Source organism: Lacerta agilis, chromosome 13 (genome assembly GCF_009819535.1).
Source record: "Lacerta agilis isolate rLacAgi1 chromosome 13, rLacAgi1.pri, whole genome shotgun sequence".
In the NCBI taxonomy this organism is placed as follows: Eukaryota; Metazoa; Chordata; class Lepidosauria; order Squamata; family Lacertidae; genus Lacerta; species Lacerta agilis.
In genome coordinates, this window is record NC_046324.1 from 13,183,649 (window position 1) to 13,206,419 (window position 22,771).

At 41.9% G+C, this 22,771-nt stretch overlaps 1 protein-coding gene across 2 annotated transcripts in view; it reads right to left on the bottom strand.

The window, feature by feature from the left end:
- ATP8B4 (ATPase phospholipid transporting 8B4 (putative)) overlaps positions 1-22,771 on the bottom strand; it is a 94,082-nt gene that overhangs the window by 38,159 nt on the left and 33,152 nt on the right. Inside the window, exons 9-14 of one of the 2 annotated variants that reach the window (XM_033167880.1) lie at positions 22,553-22,635; positions 13,715-13,873; positions 12,668-12,756; positions 9,277-9,473; positions 4,796-5,004; positions 3,895-3,926 (exon numbers count right to left, since the gene is read on the bottom strand). In XM_033167880.1, coding sequence (XP_033023771.1) covers positions 3,895-3,926; positions 4,796-5,004; positions 9,277-9,473; positions 12,668-12,756; positions 13,715-13,873; positions 22,553-22,635 — 769 coding nt within the window. The remainder of the gene's footprint in view (positions 1-3,894; positions 3,927-4,795; positions 5,005-9,276; positions 9,474-12,667; positions 12,757-13,714; positions 13,874-22,552; positions 22,636-22,771) is intronic. The other variant, XM_033167881.1, reaches the window with a different exon arrangement.

Genomic DNA, 22,771 nt, shown 5'->3' on the forward strand with positions numbered 1-22,771 from the left:
GGTAGCAAATTCCACTGTGCCCAGAGTAGCTTAAGGAGCACCTGATTCCTTATGCTCCACCTCAATAGGTAAAAAGGTAAAGGTAAAGGACCCCTGGCCAGTTAAGTCCAGTCAAAGGCGACTATGGGGTTGCGGCGCTCATCTCGCTTTCAGGCCGAGGGAGCCAGCGTTTGTCCACAGACAATTGAGTCGAATTTTGATTTGCCAAGAGTCCTTAGCAATCCTCTAAAGCAGGGGTCAGCACCACAGTTCAAGAAGGATACTGACAAGCTGGAACGTGTCCAGAGGAGGGCAACCAAAATGGTCAAAGGCCTGGAAACGATGCCTTATGAGGAACGGCTTAGGGAGCTGGGTATGTTTAGCCTGGAGAAGAGAAGGTTAAGGGGTGATATGATAGCCATGTTCAAATATATAAAAGGATGTCATATAGAGGAGCGAGAAAGGTTGTTTTCTGCTGCTCCAGAGAAGCAGACACAGGGCAATGGATTCAAACTACAAGAAAGAAGATTCCACCTAAACATTAGGAAGAACTTCCTAACAGTAAGAGCTGTTTGACAGTGGAATTTGCTGCCAAGGAGTGTGGTGGAGTCTCCTTCTTTGGAAGTCTTTAAGCGGAGGCTTGACAGCCATCTGTCAGGAATGCTTTGATGGTGTTTCCTGCTTGGCAGGGGGTTGGACTGGATGGCCCTTGTGGTCTCTTCCAACTCTATGATTCTATGATTCTATGAAATAAGCCAGAGATGCATTTTAAATAAAAGGACACATTCTACTCATGTAAAAACATGTTGATTCCCGGACTGTCTGTGGGCCTGATTGAGAAGGCAATTGGGCCGGCTCCGGCTCCAGGCCTTAGTTTGCCTACCCATGCTCTACAGCAAGGGTGAGGAACCTTTTCAGTTCTGCAGTCCAGATCCTTATAAGAAGCACCCAAATTGGACAGGTTGGGAGGGGCAATTAATTGATACTACAATGACATTAGATGTAGGTAAAAAAAAGGTAAAGGACCCCTGGATGGTTGACTCCAGTCAAAGGCGACTATGGGGTTGCAGCGCTCATCTCGCTTTTCAGGCTGAGGGAGCCAGTGTTTGTCCACAGACAGCTTTCTGGGTCATGTGGCCAGCAGGACTAAACCTCTTCTGGCACAACAGTACACCGTGATAGATGCCAGAGCGCATGGAAGCGTCGTTTACCTTCCTGCTGCAGTGGTACCTATTTATCTACTTGCACTGGTGTGCTTTCAAAGTGCTAGGTTGGCAGGAGCTGGGACAGAGCAACGGGAGCTCACTCCGTCGCGGGGATTCAAACTGCCGACCTTCCGATCAGCAAGCTCAAGAGGCTCAGTGGTTTAGATCACAATGCTACCCACGTCCACCTCAATAACGGAGATGGGGGATTTCTCGTGGTTCCCACACTAGCCCCCAAGGTTTATTTTCCCTTCACTGGGTATTTTCATGTGACAAGCCCTTCCACATGAACCGTCTCTTCCTTCTTTCAGAAGTCTTCAGAAAACTGTACTGCTTAGACAGGCCTTCACAGGATGAAATTCTCCATTTAACCAACCAGTATTTACTGGTGTTATGTTTTATGGATATTTATGGATTGGTTTTATTACATTTTTCAGGTTATAAACCACCTTACTATATTTTATTAAAGTGGTTTTAAAAACCAAAACTAAACATTAAATGAACGAATAAAATCAACGCAGAACGCTGGCTGTTGCTACTGGGCCTGCACAGGAGAATAACTTGCCCTGGCAGGGGATGATTAGTAGGAGACCAGGTCAGAACAGTAAATCATACAGAGAACAAAGGCTAGCTATGAAAATGGATTAAAATTAATAGAAGGATGAGACGGTGATTAAAGAAGAAGAATGAAGTAGCAACACCAGGAAGAGATGGACATATGTTTGTAACAGGAGTGGGGAACCTAATTACTGTTTTAAAAAATGTATTAAATTTAAACAATTTGGATTGATTTGTTAAAATTTGGGAAACTAATAAAAATTAATAAGAAAAAGAAGAACAGCAAATCATACAGAGATGCAGCAAAGCCTCATACATGCTGTGACTGGGTAACATTGCGCACCAGCAGTTCTTTCCCAGCACACAGTTTGGGAATGACTGAGTAAGCAAGTGAAAAATTACAGTAATTTTGCAAGATGCAAACAAGACTTGGGAGTTTTTCTTTCCTCTGTGTCTACAAATCCAGGAATACTAATCATTGGTGATGTGGCCGGCTGCAGAGTCTTGGCATGTGTGTCGTTGCACTTCACTTGATGAAAAAGATCAAGTGTTTGTTATTGTCTTGCCTTTTAACATTTAGCCTGAAAGCCTGCACAAATTGCATCAGCAGTGATAACTTATTCCATTAGCCCTAGAAGTATACAAGTCTCTTTTACTTGGCAGATTTCACCCTGGATGTTGAGGGGGAAAGGGTGCCCTGGGAGCATATCTTTTACAGTAAGTTTCATCAGAGAAACGAAACTCCCACGGAATTTCTAGTTATTGTTCCCCATAATGTTTCTCGCCTGCTTCCCATCGGCATCTGGTCGGCCACTTTGAGAACAGGATGCTGGGCAAGCCAGGCCATTCGCCTGAGCCAAAATATCTTACGTTCTTGTGTTCCCATAAGTGGGAAGGATACGGGAAAAGAGCTTCAAATAGTGGCGCCTGGTGGGTTCAGGGAGTTACGATGGCGTGTTTTACTCCTGTCCTCCACTCCAAATCTATTCACGAAACAATATGAGGACCAAAACACAGGCACCATTCAAAATTTGCACTTCTCTGAATTTTGCAATGCAGTTCTCCAGTCAAGTAATGTGTGCAAAATGATATACTGTACTAGGGCAAAGTGTCCATAAAAATGCATGTATTTGTGAAAACATACAAAGATGCCTGTTGTCTTTGTCCATGGAGTTTTCTTGGCAGGGATACTGGAGTGGCTTGCCAGTTCCTACTCCAGGTGGATCACGTTTGGTCCAAACTCTCCACTATGACCTGTCCATCTTGACCTGTCCATAGCTTCCCTGAGTAATTCAAGCCCCTTCGCCACGACAAGGCAGTGATCCATGAAGGATCACTTAAAAAGCAAAGACATCACTTTGCCGACAAAGGTCCGTATAGTTAAAGCTATGGTTTTCCCAGTAGTATTGTACGGAAGTGAGAGCTGGACCATCAAGAAGGCTGATCGCCAAAGAATTGATGCTTTTGAATTATGGTGCTGGAGGAGACTCTTGAGAGTCCCATGGACTGCAAGAAGATCAAACTTATCCATTCTCAAAGAAGTCAGCCCTGAGTGCTCACTAGAAGGACAGATCCTGAAGTTGAGGCTCCAGTACTTTGGCCACCTCATGAGAAGAGAAGACTCCCTGGAAAAGACCCTGATGTTGGGAAAGATGGAGGGCACAAGGAGAAGGGGACGACAGAGGATGAGATGGTTGGACAGTGTTCTCGAAGCTACTAACATGAGTTTGGCCAAACTGCGAGAGGCAGTGAAGGATAGGCGTGCCTGGCGTGCTCTGGTCCATGGGGTCACGAAGAGTCGGACACGACTGAACAACAACAACAACAAAGATGCATTATTTTAGGGGAATTTGCTGTGCAAAAATGTATATATTAAGTGAAACTGCATTCAAAAAGGGGGTTTTTAAAAATCATATTGGGACGCAGCAGGACCAACAGGGAGAGAAACAGAAGTTGGTGCTTTAGCAACCAAAAATACAAAGCCTTGACATACTGTATCTATATTTGGGCAACTGTTTCTGCTGTTGCTCAGATGGAAATGAAAGTTCAGTTTTACTATGCTATATAAGTAACTTGCAAAATAATATTTTACTTGCTCTTTTCACAAATCAGCAAAATCCGATAAGGCACATAAAATATTGTACCACTGTACCTCATCAATTAGTGTTTTCTGGCCAACTTCACCTGAAAAAAAAAATTAAATTAGCAAAAGCCAGAGAACATTCAATTTAAGTTCAAAGAGTATGCCAACTAAAAGCCCAACCCTAGTCACATCTACTGAGAAGTAAGTCTAATTTAATTCAACGGGATCTGCTCTCAGGTAAATGAGGTTAGAGTGGTACCTAAGGCTGCGATCCTGTGTGTACTTATTTGGAGGTGAGGTCCATTAAACCAAATGGGACTTACTTCTGAGTATACATGTATAGGATTGCACTGTGAATAGCTTTCCTTTGGGGGATGAATTTCAGGAGGGTTACTAGAAGACAGGATCAAGCACCTCATCACACACAGAGCTTCAAGATTAAAGTTGCACATTCAAAAAAACTGCACTCAGACTAGTACTAGATTATTGATAAATCCCCAATAAAGAGGCACCTGTCAATACTTGGATGGTCTTGTCATTAAGCCCCCTTTTGGCAGCTAAAAATCTGTCCCTGTTGTGAACTACTCTCTCTCTCTCTCCATATATATAAAACAACCCTGTATTGGGTATTAGGACAATAATACAAGCAAGCAGGAGGCGTACCAATGATCTTTCCCCATTTTTATTTAAAATACGCTTTCTTTTCATAAGCCTTTTTCCAATTAAAAGTTTGTCTAGAAATTTTATATTTTGACCTTTAAATTTTAGTAAAACATCATCATTGTCATTTATTACTGTTGCACCATATGAACCCTTTGCACAAGTGTTTGTGAAACAGCACTGGTGATTATTTCCCCTTCCATTTGTGGTCTTTGGATCAAACTCAAAGTAATCTCAATAAAACGAGCCTGAATTTGATGGAAATGCCATTAAAACAAAAAGTTGCCGGAATCAGGAAACACCAACTTACCATATACTTTCCCATTAATAGAGCACTTATTAAAAGTCATTATGTTTTGAGTGAGGGTCCCTGTTTTGTCTGAAAAAATGTATTCAATCTGCCCCAGTTCTTCGCTGAGAGTTGTGGTCCGAACTTCAGCGGGTGTGTTTTCTTTGGAATAATACATTTTATTATCCCAGTTGACGAAGTAGCTATGTCCAAGCCGAATCACTTCCACACTTTGAAAACAACGCAGACAGAAAGTGCTGTTCAGGAGGTTATAAAACATACACAAACACTAAAAAGGTCAAGCAAGCAGTTGATTTCCATCATCGCTAATATCTGAAGTGTTTTGGTGGGGAGCTTTTAACCAACAACTATTTTATCTCTTTGGCTGTTGGACAGATGTAATTTTATTCTGTTTTATTGTAATCCTGTGGTTTGTTGTTTGTTAGCGGCCCTGAACATCTAAATAAAAAAGCAGGGTAAAAAGAATCTGCTGTGTGTTTTGGAAAGTTGTTTGTCTGCTTGCTGTGCAATTTGAACACCTCATTGCTGAGACGACCTAGCAGCTTTTGCCTATGTTTAGATACAACGGGGTACCATTTTGAATCAAGTTGGTGGACTGGACCATTCAAAACTGCACTCATTTTAAGAAGAGGAGGTGTTTGGATTTGATATCCCGCTTTATGTATACCCTAAGGAGTCTCAAAGCGGATAACATTCTCCTTTTCCCTTCCTCCCCCACAACAAACACTCTGTGAGGTGAGTGAGGCTGAGAGACTTCAGAGAAGTGTGACTAGCCCAAGGTCACCCAGCAGCTGCATGTGGAGGAGCGGGGAAGCGAACCCGGTTCACCAGATTATGAGTCCACTGCTCTTAACCACTACACCATGCTGGCTCTCCACTTATTAAAATCTGCAGGGGCGTAGCATGGGGGCGCACCGCCCCACGTTCCATAATGGAGGGGGTGACAAATTATCAAGGAACAATTACTGCCCTACTAGGGCAGTTCATTAAAAAAAAACTGTTTTTAAAAAAATGCCTGCTCCAAAGGTCTTATCTTACTATACTAGGGATTATATAGCTATATATGAAATTTCATGCCTATCAGTTAATATCTTGACCCTCCTCCACCAAAATAGCTGTTCATTTGGCTGTTTTCCTATGTCGTGAAGGCTGAAATTTCCGTTCAGTGGAGCACTTACTGTTCCCAACCCTAACCCTGTGGAAAGCCATCTAATTAGACTTTAATTTGATTTTGAGATGTTTTTAGGATGTAATTTAATTATTGTTTGATTTTATACCAATGTTATGTATCTGATGTTAGCCACCCTGAGCCCTACTTCGGCCGGGGAGGGCGGGATATAAATAAAAGTTTATTATTATTATTACTTGTTATTATTCCTTTGTAAGAAAATATGAAATAACGTAAAACAATTTTTGCAGGGGGGGAATCAATGGGGGTTGAGAAGAAAATTTCCGCACCGGGTACCACCTGACCTTCCTACGCCTCTGAAAATCTGCACTGACTTTTTGGGATTCTTTTTTGAATTTCCGAGCAACATCAGGTACAGGACTGCTAGCAATTAATAAATAAGCCTTTAGGCTGAGGCATTATGTTTCAACTATACAGAAATGGAATAAAATTAGGAGGTTCTTGTGTAGCACTTAATATGCCATGTTAGCTGGCAACACCCTTCCTTTTGGTCCAGATCCTTCTATATCCACATAGTTGCTTCAAAATATCCTATTCTTACCACACCCATAGCAATTTGTGGTGGGGATTACTGATGCCAAACACCGTTGCAGGAAAAAAGCATTATTCACTGGTTTGACATTTTCAGAGTCTGAACAGGCAAAAAAGGGGAGAAACTTATACGGGGTCTATTCTGCCATGCAGCTGATTTTAAAAGTCAAATCTAATATATAAAACAAATATAACATTGTGCTAGATATTATAATCTGGCAATTCTAACTTAACAAGATGCCGTTGCTCATGAGTCAATGTCAGATGAATAAGTAATAATTTCGGTAAACCCATTATTATTGTCCTAGTTACACAGACCTCAAGGTAAAACAGAATTCAAACTTCAATGAATTCTGGTTCTTATGCCAAATAAGATGGGAAGATGTGCTTCATCACTTCATCACTTATTAAGAGCATATGCTGGTATTTCTGGTACCTCACTGTACCTACCAAGCTGCATCTTCAGGGATGCAGGATTACGCTTTTGGTTAGTATGAGATGCTACAAGTTTTCTTCAAGATTCAGTTCTCTCCTTGATATCTCGAGATGTTAAATCTTTTGAGCGGGGCATCAATGCATCTTATTTCATCCTTATAAATATACTCACATGGAGGCAAAGCTAAAGGACCCCTGGATGGTTAAGTCCAGTCAAAGGTGACTATGGGGTTGCGGCGCTCATCTCGCTTTCAGGCCGAGGGAGCTGACGTTTGTTAGCAGACAGCTTTCCGGGTCATGTGGCCAGCATGACTAAACGGCGCAACGGAGGACCATGACAGAAACCAGAGCGCATGGAAACGCTGTTTACCTTCCTACTGCAGCGGTACCTAATTATCTACTTGCACTGGCATGCTTTCGAACTGCTAGATTGGCAGGAGCTGGGACAGAGCAACAGGAGCTCACACCGTTGTGGGGATTCAAATTGCCGACCTTCTGATCGGCAAGCCCAAGAGGCCCAGTGGTTTAGACCACAATGCCACCCACGTCCCACTCATATGAACACTAAGACAGCACAGAATGGGCATCTTGCTACATTAACACTAGCAGTTGAGGTCAATTTTGATCAGTTTATAGCATTGTAGGACAACTGTTTTTCAAGCACAGGTGTCCCCGGTGCTTTTTTCGGGGCGGGGGTACACAGGGGTACTCATATAGCTAAACATTTTGTGAATCTTTGTACTTTTGTCTATTTACTGTATTTCTTTCCCTTATCTTGCTCAGGCAGCGACCCGGTCCAGCACCTTCCCTCCCTTACTTCCAGGCGGCAGCACCGAGTGAGGGAAGGTCAATCTATTTATTCATGCGATGCAAACGCAGTCGCACACAAGCAGAATACACATCAGTACTGGGGTGTCTTTAATAAAAGAATAAACGCTATCTTGGCTTTCAAAAGCATGTTCTCCTTCATGGAGAGCATGTGTTGCGGTGGGGTCTAGCAAGACATCCCTCTGTTGCTGGGCGGATATGTTTGGATGGCCAAGAATGTGATTGGGCTCCTCTGTGTTGTTGGGGAGATTTTGATGTTTGCCTGGCGCCTAATGGTGTATAATGAAGGTGCCAGGCAAACTTCTCCAGGGAGAGCATTCCACAGACAGGGAGCCACCCCAGATAAGGCCTGTTCAAACTTGGTTAATCTTGAAATTAAACATAAACTTTGTCTTACTTTATGAAGCTGGCTTGTTTCACCTAACCATGTGATGTCAGGGAAATAAGCAGCTATCCTATTTTTAAAAGACATCTGAAGGCAGCACTGTTTAGGGAAGTTTTTAATATTTAATGCTGTATTGTTTTTAACACTCGATTGGGAGCCGCCCAGAGTGGCTGGGGGAACTCAGTCAGATGGGCGGGGTATAAATAATAAATTATTATTATTATCATCATCATCATCATCATCATCATTATTATTATTACCATAGTTGAGATTAACCACAGTTTAGGTTTCAGATGGCACACTAAACTCTGTTTAAACTAAGGTGGAAGCTTCTAATCTCCTCCTTGTGGCAAAGCTAGAGGAAGAGAAGGGCTGGAAGCCTGAGGCTCACCGTGGTTCATTCCTGTAGCATTAAATCATATTCCAAATACAACCAATGCATAATGAAGCATGTCCCTATTATAATAGGTGAAATGGTGGAGAGTATCATCATCATCATCATCATCACCCATTTATTAATCACCTTCTATACAATTGTCTCAAGACCATATACAAGGGTTTGCAAAAGTCACTTTATGAAACTTTCCCTGCTCATTTCTTTTAATGGTGATCAAATTGCTGATTCACTCTCTTCCTGAAATAATTAAAGGAATCAGCATTTGGAAGAGCAAATGTCAATTCTCTGAACTTATGTACAATTAATGCTCAACAGTTAAGGGTTGCAGCTGAAAACCTTGGGATGTGAGGCTGTATTGTCAAGAAAGAAATCTCCTCATGATTGCCCTCCACGTTGGAAAAAGCAAGTATTACACATTTAGTGGTTGCTATACATCATGGGTAGGCAAACTAAGGTCCGGCCCAATCGCCTTCTAAATCCGGCCAGCAGACGGTCCAGGAATCAGCGTGTTTTTACATGCATATAATGTGTCCCTTTTATTTAAAATGCATCTCTGGGTTATTTGTGGGGCATAGGAATTCGTTCATCCCCCCCCCCCCAAAAAATATATATATATAGTCCGACCCCCCACAAGTCTGAGGGACAGTGGACCGGCCCCTGCTGAAAAAGTTTGCTGACCCCTGCTATACATCATGCAAAAGAATCTGACACCTTACCTTACATATAAGGAAATGGGCACAACGGAATTTAGTATGATAACATATGACCAAAATGTCAGAAATCCTGAAAATATAGGACTTTTCACCACTGCACTCCAAGACAGGTAAATTCTGAAATGGATTCCAATCTGATGCTCCCAAATTGAATTTCCTATTGCCAGAATGATTCCCATGAACACCAATAGTCCAAAGATCTGAAATCAGAGCAATAAAGGAGGTTACCGGTAGATTAGTTCCCCATCATCTCTCAACACTACTGTTTTGCCTCAAATTTATATGTGCAGTACTTGGATACAAAATCACCTTTCTACATTGTGCATGCCTTACTATGAATAGAGCTATTGTCTAAGCTTAACAGAACTTCAGAACAGTATGATTACATTATAAACATTCTTATAAGTGTTATAAGAAAAAATGGCTCCTTTTCCCTTATGGGGTATCCAAGAGACAATAGAGTCGTTAAGTGGGTTCCCTATCGGTAGGAGAAAATAACAGAGCCCAACCAGAGAATATTGAGAAGCAAAGCGGCTACTAAGCCTGATCTTTATTCAAGGAACAGGGTCCCCAGAAGCCGCGGAAGCCCCATCAGACATTTGGTTTCCAAAAATAGTTTGCAAACCAAAACAGTCATTTCCGGGTTTGCGGCGTTTGGGAGCCAAAAAGTTCGAGAACTAAGTTGCTCGAAAACCAAGGTACCATATTTGAAATTCACAAAATTCACTATGAATATTGGGAATATTTTGTGGATTCTAAAATAATAATAATAATGATGATAATAATAATAATAATAATAATTGTACCCCGCTCATCTTACTGGGTTGCCCCAACCACTCCGGGCGGCTTCTAACATATACAAAAACATAATAAAACATTGCAAAAACAGTAGTTGCAAAACCTTATTGGGCCACCATAAACACATCCCCAGTGCCCCTTACCCTATAAAAAGCATTATTCAGAATCACGGTTTGCAGAACCCACTATGAAAAAATAACAGTGCAATAAAAAATTTAAAACAGTAACCATTTATTTAAGACAAAATAAAATAAAAAATTCCTTCCAGTAGCACCTTAGAGACCAACTAAGTTTGTTCTTGGTATGAGCTTTCGTGTGCATGCACACTTCTTCAAATACACCGAAACGGAAGTCACCAGACCCTTAAATATAGTGAGGGAGTGGGGAGGGGTATTACTCAGAAGGGTGGTGGGAATGGGTGATCAGCTGATAGGTGTGGAAAACCTGTTGATGACTGTTAACGACTGCAATTGGTCTTGCAGGGAAAGGCAAGGGGTGAGATGGCTAAAGATAGCTTGATCATGTATAATGAGATAAGAATCCAATGTCTTTGTTCAGACCAGGTATCTCCATGGTTTTAAGTTTGGTGAGAAGTTGCAATTCAGCCACTTCTCTTTCCAGTCTATTTCTGAAATTCCTTTGTATTAAGACAGCTACTTTGAGATCTTTTATAGAATGTCCTGGGAGATTGAAGTGTTCTCCTACTGGTTTCTCTGTCTTGTGATTCCTGATATCGGATTTATGTCCATTTATCCTTTGGCGTAGAGTTTGGCCTGTTTGTCCAATATAGAGAGCTGAAGGGCACTGTTGGCATTTGATTGCATACACAATGTTGGAAGATGAGCAATTAAATAGTCTTGAGATGGTATGTTTGATGTTGTTGGGGCCAGTAATGGTGTTGTCCGAGTTTATGTGGCAGCAAAGTTGGCATCTGGTTATATTGCAGGCTCTGGTACCAGTGTCCATGTTGAGTCCTGATGTTGTATTATTGTGGGTGAGGATTCCCACAATAAAACAACACAGATGAACTCAATCTGGTGATACCAGCTTTTCAAAGACATTTACACCTCCTGTGCCTCCCCTTGCCTGTTAGTGCCCCCCTTGGTATTCCCACCGCCTGCTTAGGGACCCTACAAAAGCCTTCGTCAACCTGGCGCCCTCCAGCTGTGGTCCAAAATATCTGGAGGGTCTAAAGAAGGAGCCTCCCCTCACCATTTTTTGCACAGTGTTCAAAAGAGAATGAAAAAGTCACTGTGTTATTTGCTCCGAATAGAAGCTTTCCCACTCTTTCTGTACTGGTTCCTTATATGGGATTGGCACTACATATTCCCTGTGCTTGCCAGAATGTTCTGGGATACATTCCTAAGACAAACTGTCTCCTTAAATTCCCTCTGGGCTGATGCAACGCCTTGTAGCCACCTACTAAAGGCATGGGCCTTGTGGCAGATCTCAGTCCATGGCATAGATTTCAGAATTTGGCCCGACATCAGTGTAATCCTATATTAAGCAAATATGTCAAACGTTGACAAAACAACGACCGCACACCACCCAACTTTCTATTGTTTTAGTAGCTAATTAAAAACCACAGCCAGTACTTATTGCAAATATTCTTACCAATGTCTGGTTCAAGTTGCATTTTTCTAACTTTATTGATTGGACTAATGGTCTGGAAAGTCTACAGATAGCTCTGAAAATGCAAGTTGAATTTATTTTGCTTTCCCTCTCATTAAGACCTCTCTCTACATACAATGCCCTATTTCTCAATTCGATTTGCGTGAAAGCTTGCAATGTTCCACGGTCTTGTTTCACCCCACTCCCACCATCCTGCCCCCGCAAAAGCATGCAAGGGGTGGCTTTCAATTGAAGAGAAGTACAGTGGTACCTTGGTTCCCAAACGGCTTAGTTGTCAAAGAAATCGGCTCCCGAACACCGCAAACCCAGAGGTAAGTGTTCTGGTTTGCAAACATTTTTCAGAAGCCGAACATCCAATGTGGCTTCTGCAGCTTCCGACTGGGTGCAGAAGGTTCCTTACAACAGCCCTGTGAGGTGGGTTAGACTGAGATTGAGTGACTACCCCAAGGCTACCCAGTGAGTTTCATGGCTGAGTGGGGATTCAAACCCTGGTCTCCCTGGTCTAACACTTTAACCACTATACCACATTGGCTCTCAGTTGGCACTGTTTCTGTTCTGCTGCAGTTCAGGTTCCACCAAATATTAAGTTATTTGCTTGGCTGCCTTCTGTTTAATGTAGTTGACTTATAACTACTTAGGTAAGTTATGAATTTAACGTAATTAATAACACAATTATTTCCACATCCTTTGTTCCAGTGCAAAGGAAACACAATTTAAAGGGGGGGGGGTATTCAATTACGTATCCTTTGCAGACTGAAAAAAGCAATGGATGGGACAAATAAGTCAACATCAACAACTTCCACTTCCGTTTTCATTTCCGTCAGAATTCTCCAACATCCCTACTGGTGCTGATGACAGTACAGGCATCCCTCATCTTATTTTAAGGAATTATACCTTTATACATAATGTTCAAGGAAACTGTATTTAAGATGCCAGATTAAGTTCTGTGGTCCTAGTCACTTACCCACAATACCAAAGTATTCATCAGGCGATCAATGCTTGTTCGTTTCAGTTCAGTTTTGCCACTGTTCTGCATTAACTTGGTATCGGGGCCTATTAAAAAAAAAGGAATTAATATTCTTTTTAAACCTCTAGCACATTATACATGTAGATTACTTTGCCACTGGTTTCACCCATCAGGTTCAAACTTTTCTGTCCATCAATATCTTATTTTTACTCAGTTCTTCCATTTTTATCATATCTTAGGCTGTATATTACTTGCAATCTCATACCGAATTATAGGAAACCAAAAAATCAGTTACAGGTATGTAGCTGTGTTGGTCTGCCATAGTCAAAACAAAATAAAAAATAAAACAATTCCTTCCAGTAGCACCTTAAGAGACCAACTAAGTTTGTTCTTGGTATGAGCTTCCGTGTGCAACTTTCAAAAGTTGGGTCCACCCCTCTGGATGCAAGATCTGTTCCTTGATCAGAGGAGTCACCATGCAAAATTTGATTACAATATCTTAAGGTATCCAAATACATAGCCGACAGACAATTCTCCAAAATATGTAGTGGATTAGGTGTTTTAGTTGTTAGCATTCACTATTATTAGGTGATTTTTACATACTGTCAATATTAGGAATAATTTTATTAGGAATAATTTATTATTGGACAAGTACATTTTCCAATATACTTGGAATTTGTTTCGGCTACATTGCAATGTAAACATACAGACACTGTTCCCCTCACAATACAAAGAAGCAAAGAAACCCCACCCATAATTTACCTCCCTGCAGCTATACAACTACGAATTTAACAATTTAATGGCACAAGGGGGGGGGGAACTATTCTTGTGCCTGACCGATTTTGTATATGAAGTCCTGTAGCGACGTCCAGATGGAAGTAAATCAAGCAGATGATGACCGGGATGTAAAGGATCTGCTACAATTCTCTCTGCTCTTTTCCTAACTCTGGTAGAATAAATTGTCTCTATTAGGTACTGTATATCAGGTCTGGGGGCAACTGTTTTTGTTGGTAAGCTTAGAAATAATAAAAAGTTCATATTTACCTGCAAAAATAACCATTCCAAAGCACCACTCAGTGTTTCTCAGCATACAACCTCGTAACAGCAGCATTTCATTATTAAGGCAGTATTTGTTAACACCCCAGGAAAGAACTCCTGTGTATCTATTCAGTTTTCCATTAGGAGGTTCACACTCAACTTCTCCTACAAAATGAAAATCAAACAGCTTGCTTTATTGTGTTTTAGATACTATCTGCAAGCATCTCAAACATTGACAAGGACTTCCTAGGGCTGATTCCCCCCACCCCACCCCACCCCTGCACTGGAGGGGGAAACGCCTTGTACAACAAGCAGCATTAAATGTCTACATACATTAACAGTTCAGTTCAATGTGACACAGTGTCGTAAAACGACCTTCTTTTTAAAAACAGCATGTTCAAGCCTCTGAGGCCCAAATATTGCTTAGACCTACTATAGATCCTGTCTGAAGCCTCAGTTCACGTGGTTATTCATTGTTGTTTTAATTTGATGAGGTAAAACATGGCTGTGGTGCTTGGGCACAGTTCACATGTCACATTAAACCATAGCTTAAAACAAACTGTGGTTCAATGTGATGATCGTTACCAGCAGCCTGCTTGTTCCCATTAAACCATAGCTTGTTTTAAATTATGGTTGCTGGCGCATGCTGTTATTTCCCACGGGACTCCTCCCCTGCTCCTGCCACATTGCGAAAACAATAACCCACAATCCAGATTGCCAGGTTGTCTGAAAATAAATAAATAAATAATAATAATAATAATAATAATAATAATAATATGAGCTATACAGTGGTACTTTGCTTGTCGAACTTAATCCGTTCAACTTCCAGAACCGTTCGAAAACCAAGGCATGGTTTCTGATTGGCTGCAGGAGCTTCCTGCACTCGATCGGAAGCCACATCGGATGTTTGGCTTCCGAAAAACATTCTCAAACTGGACCACTTACTTCTGGGTTTGCGCCATTCGGGAGCCGATTTGTTCGGCAACTAAGCTGTTCGGGAACCAAGGTACCACTGTGTGCCCAAATCAATGCTTGGTTACTATTCGTAGTTTGTTTGGCAATTGCTGGCAATGAGGATATACTACAACATTATCTTGTGAGTCCCAGTTGTAATACATATATACATATACACATACACATACACATACATACATACATACATACATACATACATACATAAAAGGTAAAGGTAAAGGGACCCCTGACCATTAGGTCCAGTCGTGTCCGACTCTGGGGTTGCGGCGCTCATCTCGCTCTATAGGCCAAGGGAGCCGGCGTTTGTCTGCAGACAGCTTCCGGGTCATGTGGCCAGCATGACAAAGCCGCTTCTGGCGAACCAGAGCAGTGCACGGAAACGCCGTTTACCTTCCCGCCGGAGCGGTCCCTATTTATCTACTTGCACTTTGACATGCTTTTGAACTGCTAGGTGGGCAGGAGCTGGGACCGAGCAATGGGTGCTCAACCCGTCGCAGGGATTTGAACCGCCAACCTTCTGATCGGCAAGCCCTAGGCTCTGTGGTTTAACCCACAGCGCTACCTGGGTCCCACATACATACATACATACATACATATATAATTTTTCTGTTTTACAATTTAGAATATTCATTTAAACAACCTTAACATATCAATGACATCCCTTCTTCTCCCTCTATGGTTCATTTTGCATAAATCCCTGCATATTTTATATACTGTAAACCAAATCATTCAGTATTCCATTATTACATCCATCAAAACTTATTCACACTGTTGAATTTACAGTATCTTAAGCTGCCAATAACGGGACGCGGGTGGCGCTGTGGGTTAAACCACAGAGCCTAGGGCTTGCTGATCAGAAGGTCAGCGGTTCGAATCCCCACGACAGGGTGAACTCCCGTTGCTCGGTCCCTGCTCCTGCCCACCTAGCAGTTCGAAAGCACATCAAAGTGCAAGTAGATAAATAGGGACCGCTCCGGCGTTTCCGTGTGCTGCTCTGGTTCGCCAGAAGCAGCTTAGTCATGCTGGCCACATGACCCGGAAGCTGTACGCCAGCTCCCTTGGCCAATAAAGCGAGATGAGCGCTGCAACCCCAGAGTTGGACATGACTGGACCTAACGCTCAGGGGTCCCTTTACATAAGCTGCCAATGTTTTCAAGTGTACACAATCCCCACCCCCAATATATTCAATAAACATTTTCCAATCTTTCTTCTTCTTCTTCTCTTATTCTATATGTCAGATCTGCAAGCTGTGCATATTCCATCAGTTGACGTTGCCATTCTTCTTTAGCTGGGACCACGCTCACTTTCCATTTTTGTTTGTTGAGAAGGTTTTCTGGTATGACTTTTGTTCAAGTAATGCTAGAAATTGTCAAGGAAAAAACTGGGGCATCGAATGGCTCTGTGCTATCTACAACTGTGGGGGGAAGCGAAATGCACTCAGTATATAATGCAGCACGTTAGAACTGCTTTCTTTATGTGTTAACCTTGCTAAAGTTTAGCAATCTTAACATTGTCTTGTGGAATTCAGCTTCTGCAACTCAAGCTCAGCCAAGCTTTCAACCCTGAGGTCATGCAGATTAAGCACAGATGGACTACAGATTTAAAAGGCATGGCGCGTGTGCTACTTTTGAATATATATGGCCTCTTCTGTGTCCCTTTAGTGTCTGAGGCTATAGGCCATTCCTGTTTTCAATCTAAACACACTGATCTCAGTTGGCTGCAATGGGACTTGTTTTGCTTTATCCCAATGTACGAGATGCCATTAATAGAGATCACATGTTGCGTTGCGTTGCGCACTATGTATTTAATGCTTTTGTTGGACGCACACAGACCCTTTAAATAGATGCATTTTCCAAGCCTAATCAAACCTATGCGGGGGGGGGGGGAGAGAATTGCTCCGTGTTTACTGATCACTGTTACTGATGCTGGAATAAACAGAGGCGGCCAGTGCAATCAGTTCTGCCCCACAGGGTGCCAACACTAGAGGGCGCTGCAGGGTTTTGCAACCATAGAGTAGTGAATTGAGCAGAGGTGGGCATCGAATTCCACACAGGGCGCCACTGAAATTTTAAAGACCACTGCCACTGGAATAAAGCATAGGATTGCTGAAGATGACCTAGATCAGTGTTTCCCAAAATGGGCGATATTGCCCCCTGGGAGGCGCTGGAACTATCCAGTGGGGTGGTAATATGCTCGGGTGTAATTGGGAGTGTTGAATAAAAACAAGTTATTAATACCACATGCACCTTTTAAGATTCCCTGCCATTTTTAGGTAATGGTGTATTTATTAATTTTCAGTAATTGTTAAAATAAGTCAATCAACTTACAGACCTTGATCTTTGCCCCCCCCCTCTTCCATTCTTAAAGAAATCAGCCCTGAGTGCTCAATAGAAGGACAGATCCTGAAGTTGAGGCTCCAGTACTTTGGCCACCTCATGAGAAGAGAAGACTCCCTGGAAAAGACCCTGATGTTGGGAAAGATGGAGGGCACAAGGAGAAGGGGACGACAGAGGATGAGATGGTTGGACAGTGTTCTCGAAGCTACTAACATGAGTTTGGCCAAACTGCGAGAGGCAGTGAAGGATAGGCGTGCCTGGCGTGCTCTGGTCCATGGGGTCACGAAGAGTCGGACACGACTGAATGACTGAACAACAACAACACACCTGCTAACTCAGGCCTGGCTGTTTAGTCTCTCAGACACAAACTGAGGTTGCCCACACCTATACAACTAAAATACTAACTAACAGGCTTTACCAAGTTGGTATTCCCAGCTGCTACTTGAGGAAATACAAATATTTCTGTTTCTTTCTTTCTTTCTTTTCACTTTTGTAAAACATTTGACATGCAGAGATCAAATATATATCTTGGGCTACAAAATGTAACACAGCACTGTTATCGGAAGGCATAAAATAAATACACAACGAAACAGCCCTTTGCCCCCACATTTGCTAACCATTCATGTTTTATATTTCTGCTTTTCAGTTGCAAGACGTGCTGTCAGGATGACCACAAGATACGGGATGTTTCCTATAAGGACTCCTGTTACTAAACGCTGTGCCACCCTGAGGCTTAACAGTCATGCAAAATATGTAAACTTGTCAGAAGTAGCAAGAACCAGACCACCGCAACAGTCAAAAACTGAAGATACAACAACAAAAATAACATAGTATTAAATATGAAAAAATATACTGCAATTTTTTCATCAACTATAATTGGAATTGCAGCTGATTGAGTTGCCTGGCTGAGATATATATATATATATATATATATATATATATATATATATATATATATATATATATATATATATATTATCCCCTCTGGAAAACATTTTTATGTCTTAAAAGGCTACATAACAAATTTAAAACAACTGCAAGCTAAATCTAAACAGGTTGCAAATATAGAGTTGCAGGAGTTAAGCAATGCTAGCAATTCCTATATAAAATCTAAAACTCTTTAATCGGGTCAGTCATTTCTTGGCAGGGGGGCAGAGATCAAGGTCTATAAGTTGATTGACTTATTTTGACAATTACTGAAAGTTAATAAATACATCATTACCTAAAAATGGCAGGGAAACTTAAAAGGTGCATATGGTATATTAAGAACTTAAGTTGTTATGCTGCAAAATGTTATAATTGCTTGTTGTAAATGCGTGTATTAGTCAAACATAAAATGTGTGTTTGGGGGGGGGGATATGCAGTAAAATGCCAATGAGAGGGTTTTTGTGTGTGTGTGTGGTTTTTAAAAGCAAATTGCTGCAGAAATGTTGAGAACTGAATGTAAGACTGGAAAAATAACAAACCGACATTCATCCATTCCTAGCGCAAGAGGCTAACGTCTGCAGCTGCAATAAATAAATGCAAGAGAGAAGACTCTGTGTCCAAGCTAGCAATGTGTCGTGATGCACAGAGGAGAAGGCACTGAATACTATGGCTTTATTCACAAGTAATGCTAAGCCAAACTATGAATGCAAGGAAACACACTGGTAAAGCAGCACCCAGCAGTTTTGAACCCTATCTGCTGACATAATCCAGTGACATCAGCTGACTGACAGCTGTGGTTTGGGGAAAACGGTCTCATGGGCTGAATTGGACCCCCTGGCAAGCCAAGACTGGCCCCAAGTTCTTCCCTCCTAACCTAAAAGAAAATAAGAGGTCAGGTGCATCTCAGTAGTGAAGGAGTTCATCATGCGAGGAGCCACCACTAAAAAGGCCCGGCATCACCTGCTGGTCTAAAAAGCCTTTAAATCTCTCTTTTCCTCCATCAGGGGACTCAAGGCTGTATACACAGGTTTCCAAAGGTGGTTTTCTATCCCACCACTGACAAGACTCAGGCCTGCTTAGTTTTAGGCTGCATTTGGTGTCTTCAGACACATTGTATTGAACAATTAAGCAGCTCACCTTATGTTACCTCCTCATAATGCTGCCTCGTGACCTTTAAAACCAAAGATATCCTGATGGGGAAAGATGTGCAGAATATATTCAAATGCCACAGTGAACTGCAAATAACATCAAAATCCTTTGATGCTTTCTCATCATTCCATTCTATTACATGTGGAAAATTGGCGCTATAAATATTCCACTCTTTATTTTAAACAAACATTTGCTGGCTTCATATACTATTTACTTACAAATGATAATTTATGTGCTTTTTTATATATATAAAAAACTACATTGTGTGGAAAAAATGCCGTTTGTTGCGGCCAAACCAAAATATCACTTGGCCCATCCATTTAAAGTTTCCTGGCTATTCCTCCGGCCTAAACAATCTAAATCCTCCTCAATCTGGAAGAATTCAATTTCTGAACATGAACGCTAGCTGTATTAAGTATTCCCGTTAACAAAAAGTACCAAAATTATTAGCAGGTCCTAGAAAGATAAATGAAACTATAACTATAACACACAAACTTGGTCAACAACAAAAATTAGCACACCAGCCGGATTGGAATATTGAGAGCAGCCAAGAAAAATTGCTGTCTTTTCCTTGCGTTGCTGAAGTCTATGCTGTATCCTTGGAGGTTTTAGAAATCTCGGGAGGCATGAAGGCTGTGATTCACCTCCAAATGTCAGTTCCTAGGAATTGCAAGTGGGAAGAGTGCTGTTGTGCTCATGCCCTACTTGTCGTCGTCTTCTTCGGAGATCGCTCGTAGCCAAGTAAGATTGTCTTCCCTGCACACAGTCTTAACAATGAGTCCGTAAGTGACTGTGGAGGCCAATTCTGGATCCACACATCCTTCCACAGTGGGGACATAGGTTTCCGGGCGGGAGCTGATCACGGTGAGGGTTTGCCAAGCTTGCCTTCCTCTTAGCATGTTTCCCCCTTTCACCCTGAGTTTGTGCTTCTTCAAAGCCCATCACACTTTTGGTAAAGGCTGCTCTCCACTGTGGAGCACTCACAGGCCAGTGTTTCCCAGTTGCTGGTGTTTATACTACATTTTTTTAGATTTGCCTTGAGAGAGTCTTTAAAGCTCTTTTGTTGACCACCAGCATTACGCTTTCCATTTTTAAGTTCGAAATAGAGCAGTTGCTTTGGAAGACGATAATCAAGGCATCCGCACAACATGACCAGTCCAACCAAGTTGATGTTGAAGAATCATCACTTCGACACAAGTGATCTTTGCTTCTTCCAGTATACTGACATTAGTTTGCCTGTCTTCCCAAGCGATGTGTAAAAATTTTTGGAGACACCTTTGATGGAATCTTTTTAGGAGTTGCAGATGGCGTTTGTAAGTGGTCCACACTTCAGAAGCATACAGTAAGGTTGGTAGTACAATAGCTTTGTAAACAAGCATTTTGGTTTCCCTGCGAACGTCCCGGTCCTAACAGGATGCTAGACTAGATGAGTCTTTGGCATGATCCAGCAAGGCTCTTCTGATGTTCTTATGTCCACTGATCAAACAAATCTGCTGCTTTGACACAAAGGTCTGGCCAAAGGTATCAGAGGGAGGAATATGGTAAGCATTAAGCATGCACTGGGCAGAAGAGGGAGCAGGTTGCAGATATGTGCCCAGTGTGGTGGAGACAGTGATGACTGTCATTGAAATTCTACTCAATATTGAGCCACAGCAGAACTCTGATGTATAGTTAGCTGAGTAAAAACTTAAACTCATTGCAGGATTCCCCCAAAATAGACCAGAGGCAATTGTATTTCATCCAGCAGAGCATTACTGCTACTGAAGGCAAATGAGCATAATGGTCACAAATCCAATACAGTGGTGCCCCGCTAGACGAAAATAATTTGTTCGACGAGTGTCTTCGTAGAGCGAATTTTTCGTCTAGCAAAGCGGCAATGCAGCACGGAGGTTTTCGCGACGAAAACATTTTTTTTCCGTCTTGCGAGGCAGCCCCATTGACATTTTCATCTTGCGGGGCAGCCTTCTGCTAGCGAATGCCATTCGTCTAGCGAGTTATTCGTCTAGCGAGGCATTCGTCTAGCAGGGCACCACTGTACCTTCAGGATTGACACTGTCCATAAGAAATCCATTTGCAGCAGAATTAACTTAAACTTACCATAACTTATAATAAGACTAAACCTTAACATTATATACAGAACACCACAACAGAAGGAAGAGAGATAGAAAGAGAAAGTGAAACCCAGACTCCTTCTGGCCCTACATTTGTAGTCAGCATGACCTTGACAGAAGAGATAAGAGACCGAGTTTAAGCCAGCTGTACTCAGCTTCTCTGAAGGAATAATCCAAACACCATGAACCTTCTGCTTGCTTCTTTCACACAGAGAAGCTTCCAGAACCCTCTTGAATTAAGTGGAATAGGAAAGATCTCTACACATCAGATCAATACTTTCTGCACTAAGAAATGCAAACTGACAGGAGGAATGTGACCTCTGCAGGTTCCATTACGAACTGACCAGATCTGCACCTCAAAGACTAATATATGTATCAGAATGAAGCTATCCACTGGCTTTCACACTGAGGTGCACTTCTCAGCTGAAATAACACATCAAAAGACATTTATAGAGGCATGCTTTGAAACAAAATACAGTCATACCTTGGTTTTCGAAGAGCTTAATTCTCGAACATTTTGGCTCCCGAAAGCTGCAAACCCAGAAGTGACTGTTCCGGTTTGCGAACTATTTTTGGAAGCCGAACATCCGGCGGGGCTTCCGTGGCTTCCGATTGGCTGCAGGAGCTTCCTGCAGCCAATCAGAAGCCGCACTTTGGTTTCTGAACATTTTGGAAGTCAATCGGACTTCCGGAATGGATTCTGTTCGACTTCCAAGGTACGACTATACACATAAAAATGTATTCAAATTACCAAGCAGATTTAAAAAAAAAAAAAAAACCAGTTTATATACAGGTATATATAATGTTTATACACCACTCTCCCACAAAATATCAGGGTGACACGCAGCAATTCATTTGAACGGGAAATAATCTGACTTTCCTGAATTGGGAGCTGGATGCTTCTTGCTCTGTGTTAGGGCTGGGCCTCAAACAGCAGTCTGGAGAGAAACAGGAACCGGGAGCCTAGATCAAGGTAAATCTGGATCTGAAGGCAACCCAAAGGCAGGATTGGAGATCAAGTCCCAAGTCAAGACCAGTGAGCAATTGGGACCAGAAAACAAGCCAGGAAAAAGGATCAAAGAGACATCAGGATCAAACAGTAAACATGACAGCAGCTGATTTTTTTGTGATCTAGTCTGACAGACTAGTCTGGTAATGCATGAAAACACGAATCATGTGGCGTGGCGACAATAACACAGTTACTTTTCAGGTAGTATTCATTTATTTGATTTCATACACAGGAATTTACACCGGGAATTTATGACACAGCAAAATAAACAACAACAAAAAACTTTAACCAATTAAGTTTCCAAAAATTAACTTTGGCTATTGCTTCAGTTACTTACCATCAAATTCTGCAAGCCTGGTGATGTCATCTCCAAGTTCTGAGGTCACAGGTAAAGCCTGTCGCACCTTTAGGTTGGTTTCGCTGCAAAATTCATAATACACTATTTACACACCTCTCTGGAACTTAATCCCATGATCTTGTATATTGACTGGAAGTAAATAAGGGTGTGTGTCCCCGCAAGAAACAAGAGTGCTAACACAGATATGTATTTTCTCCC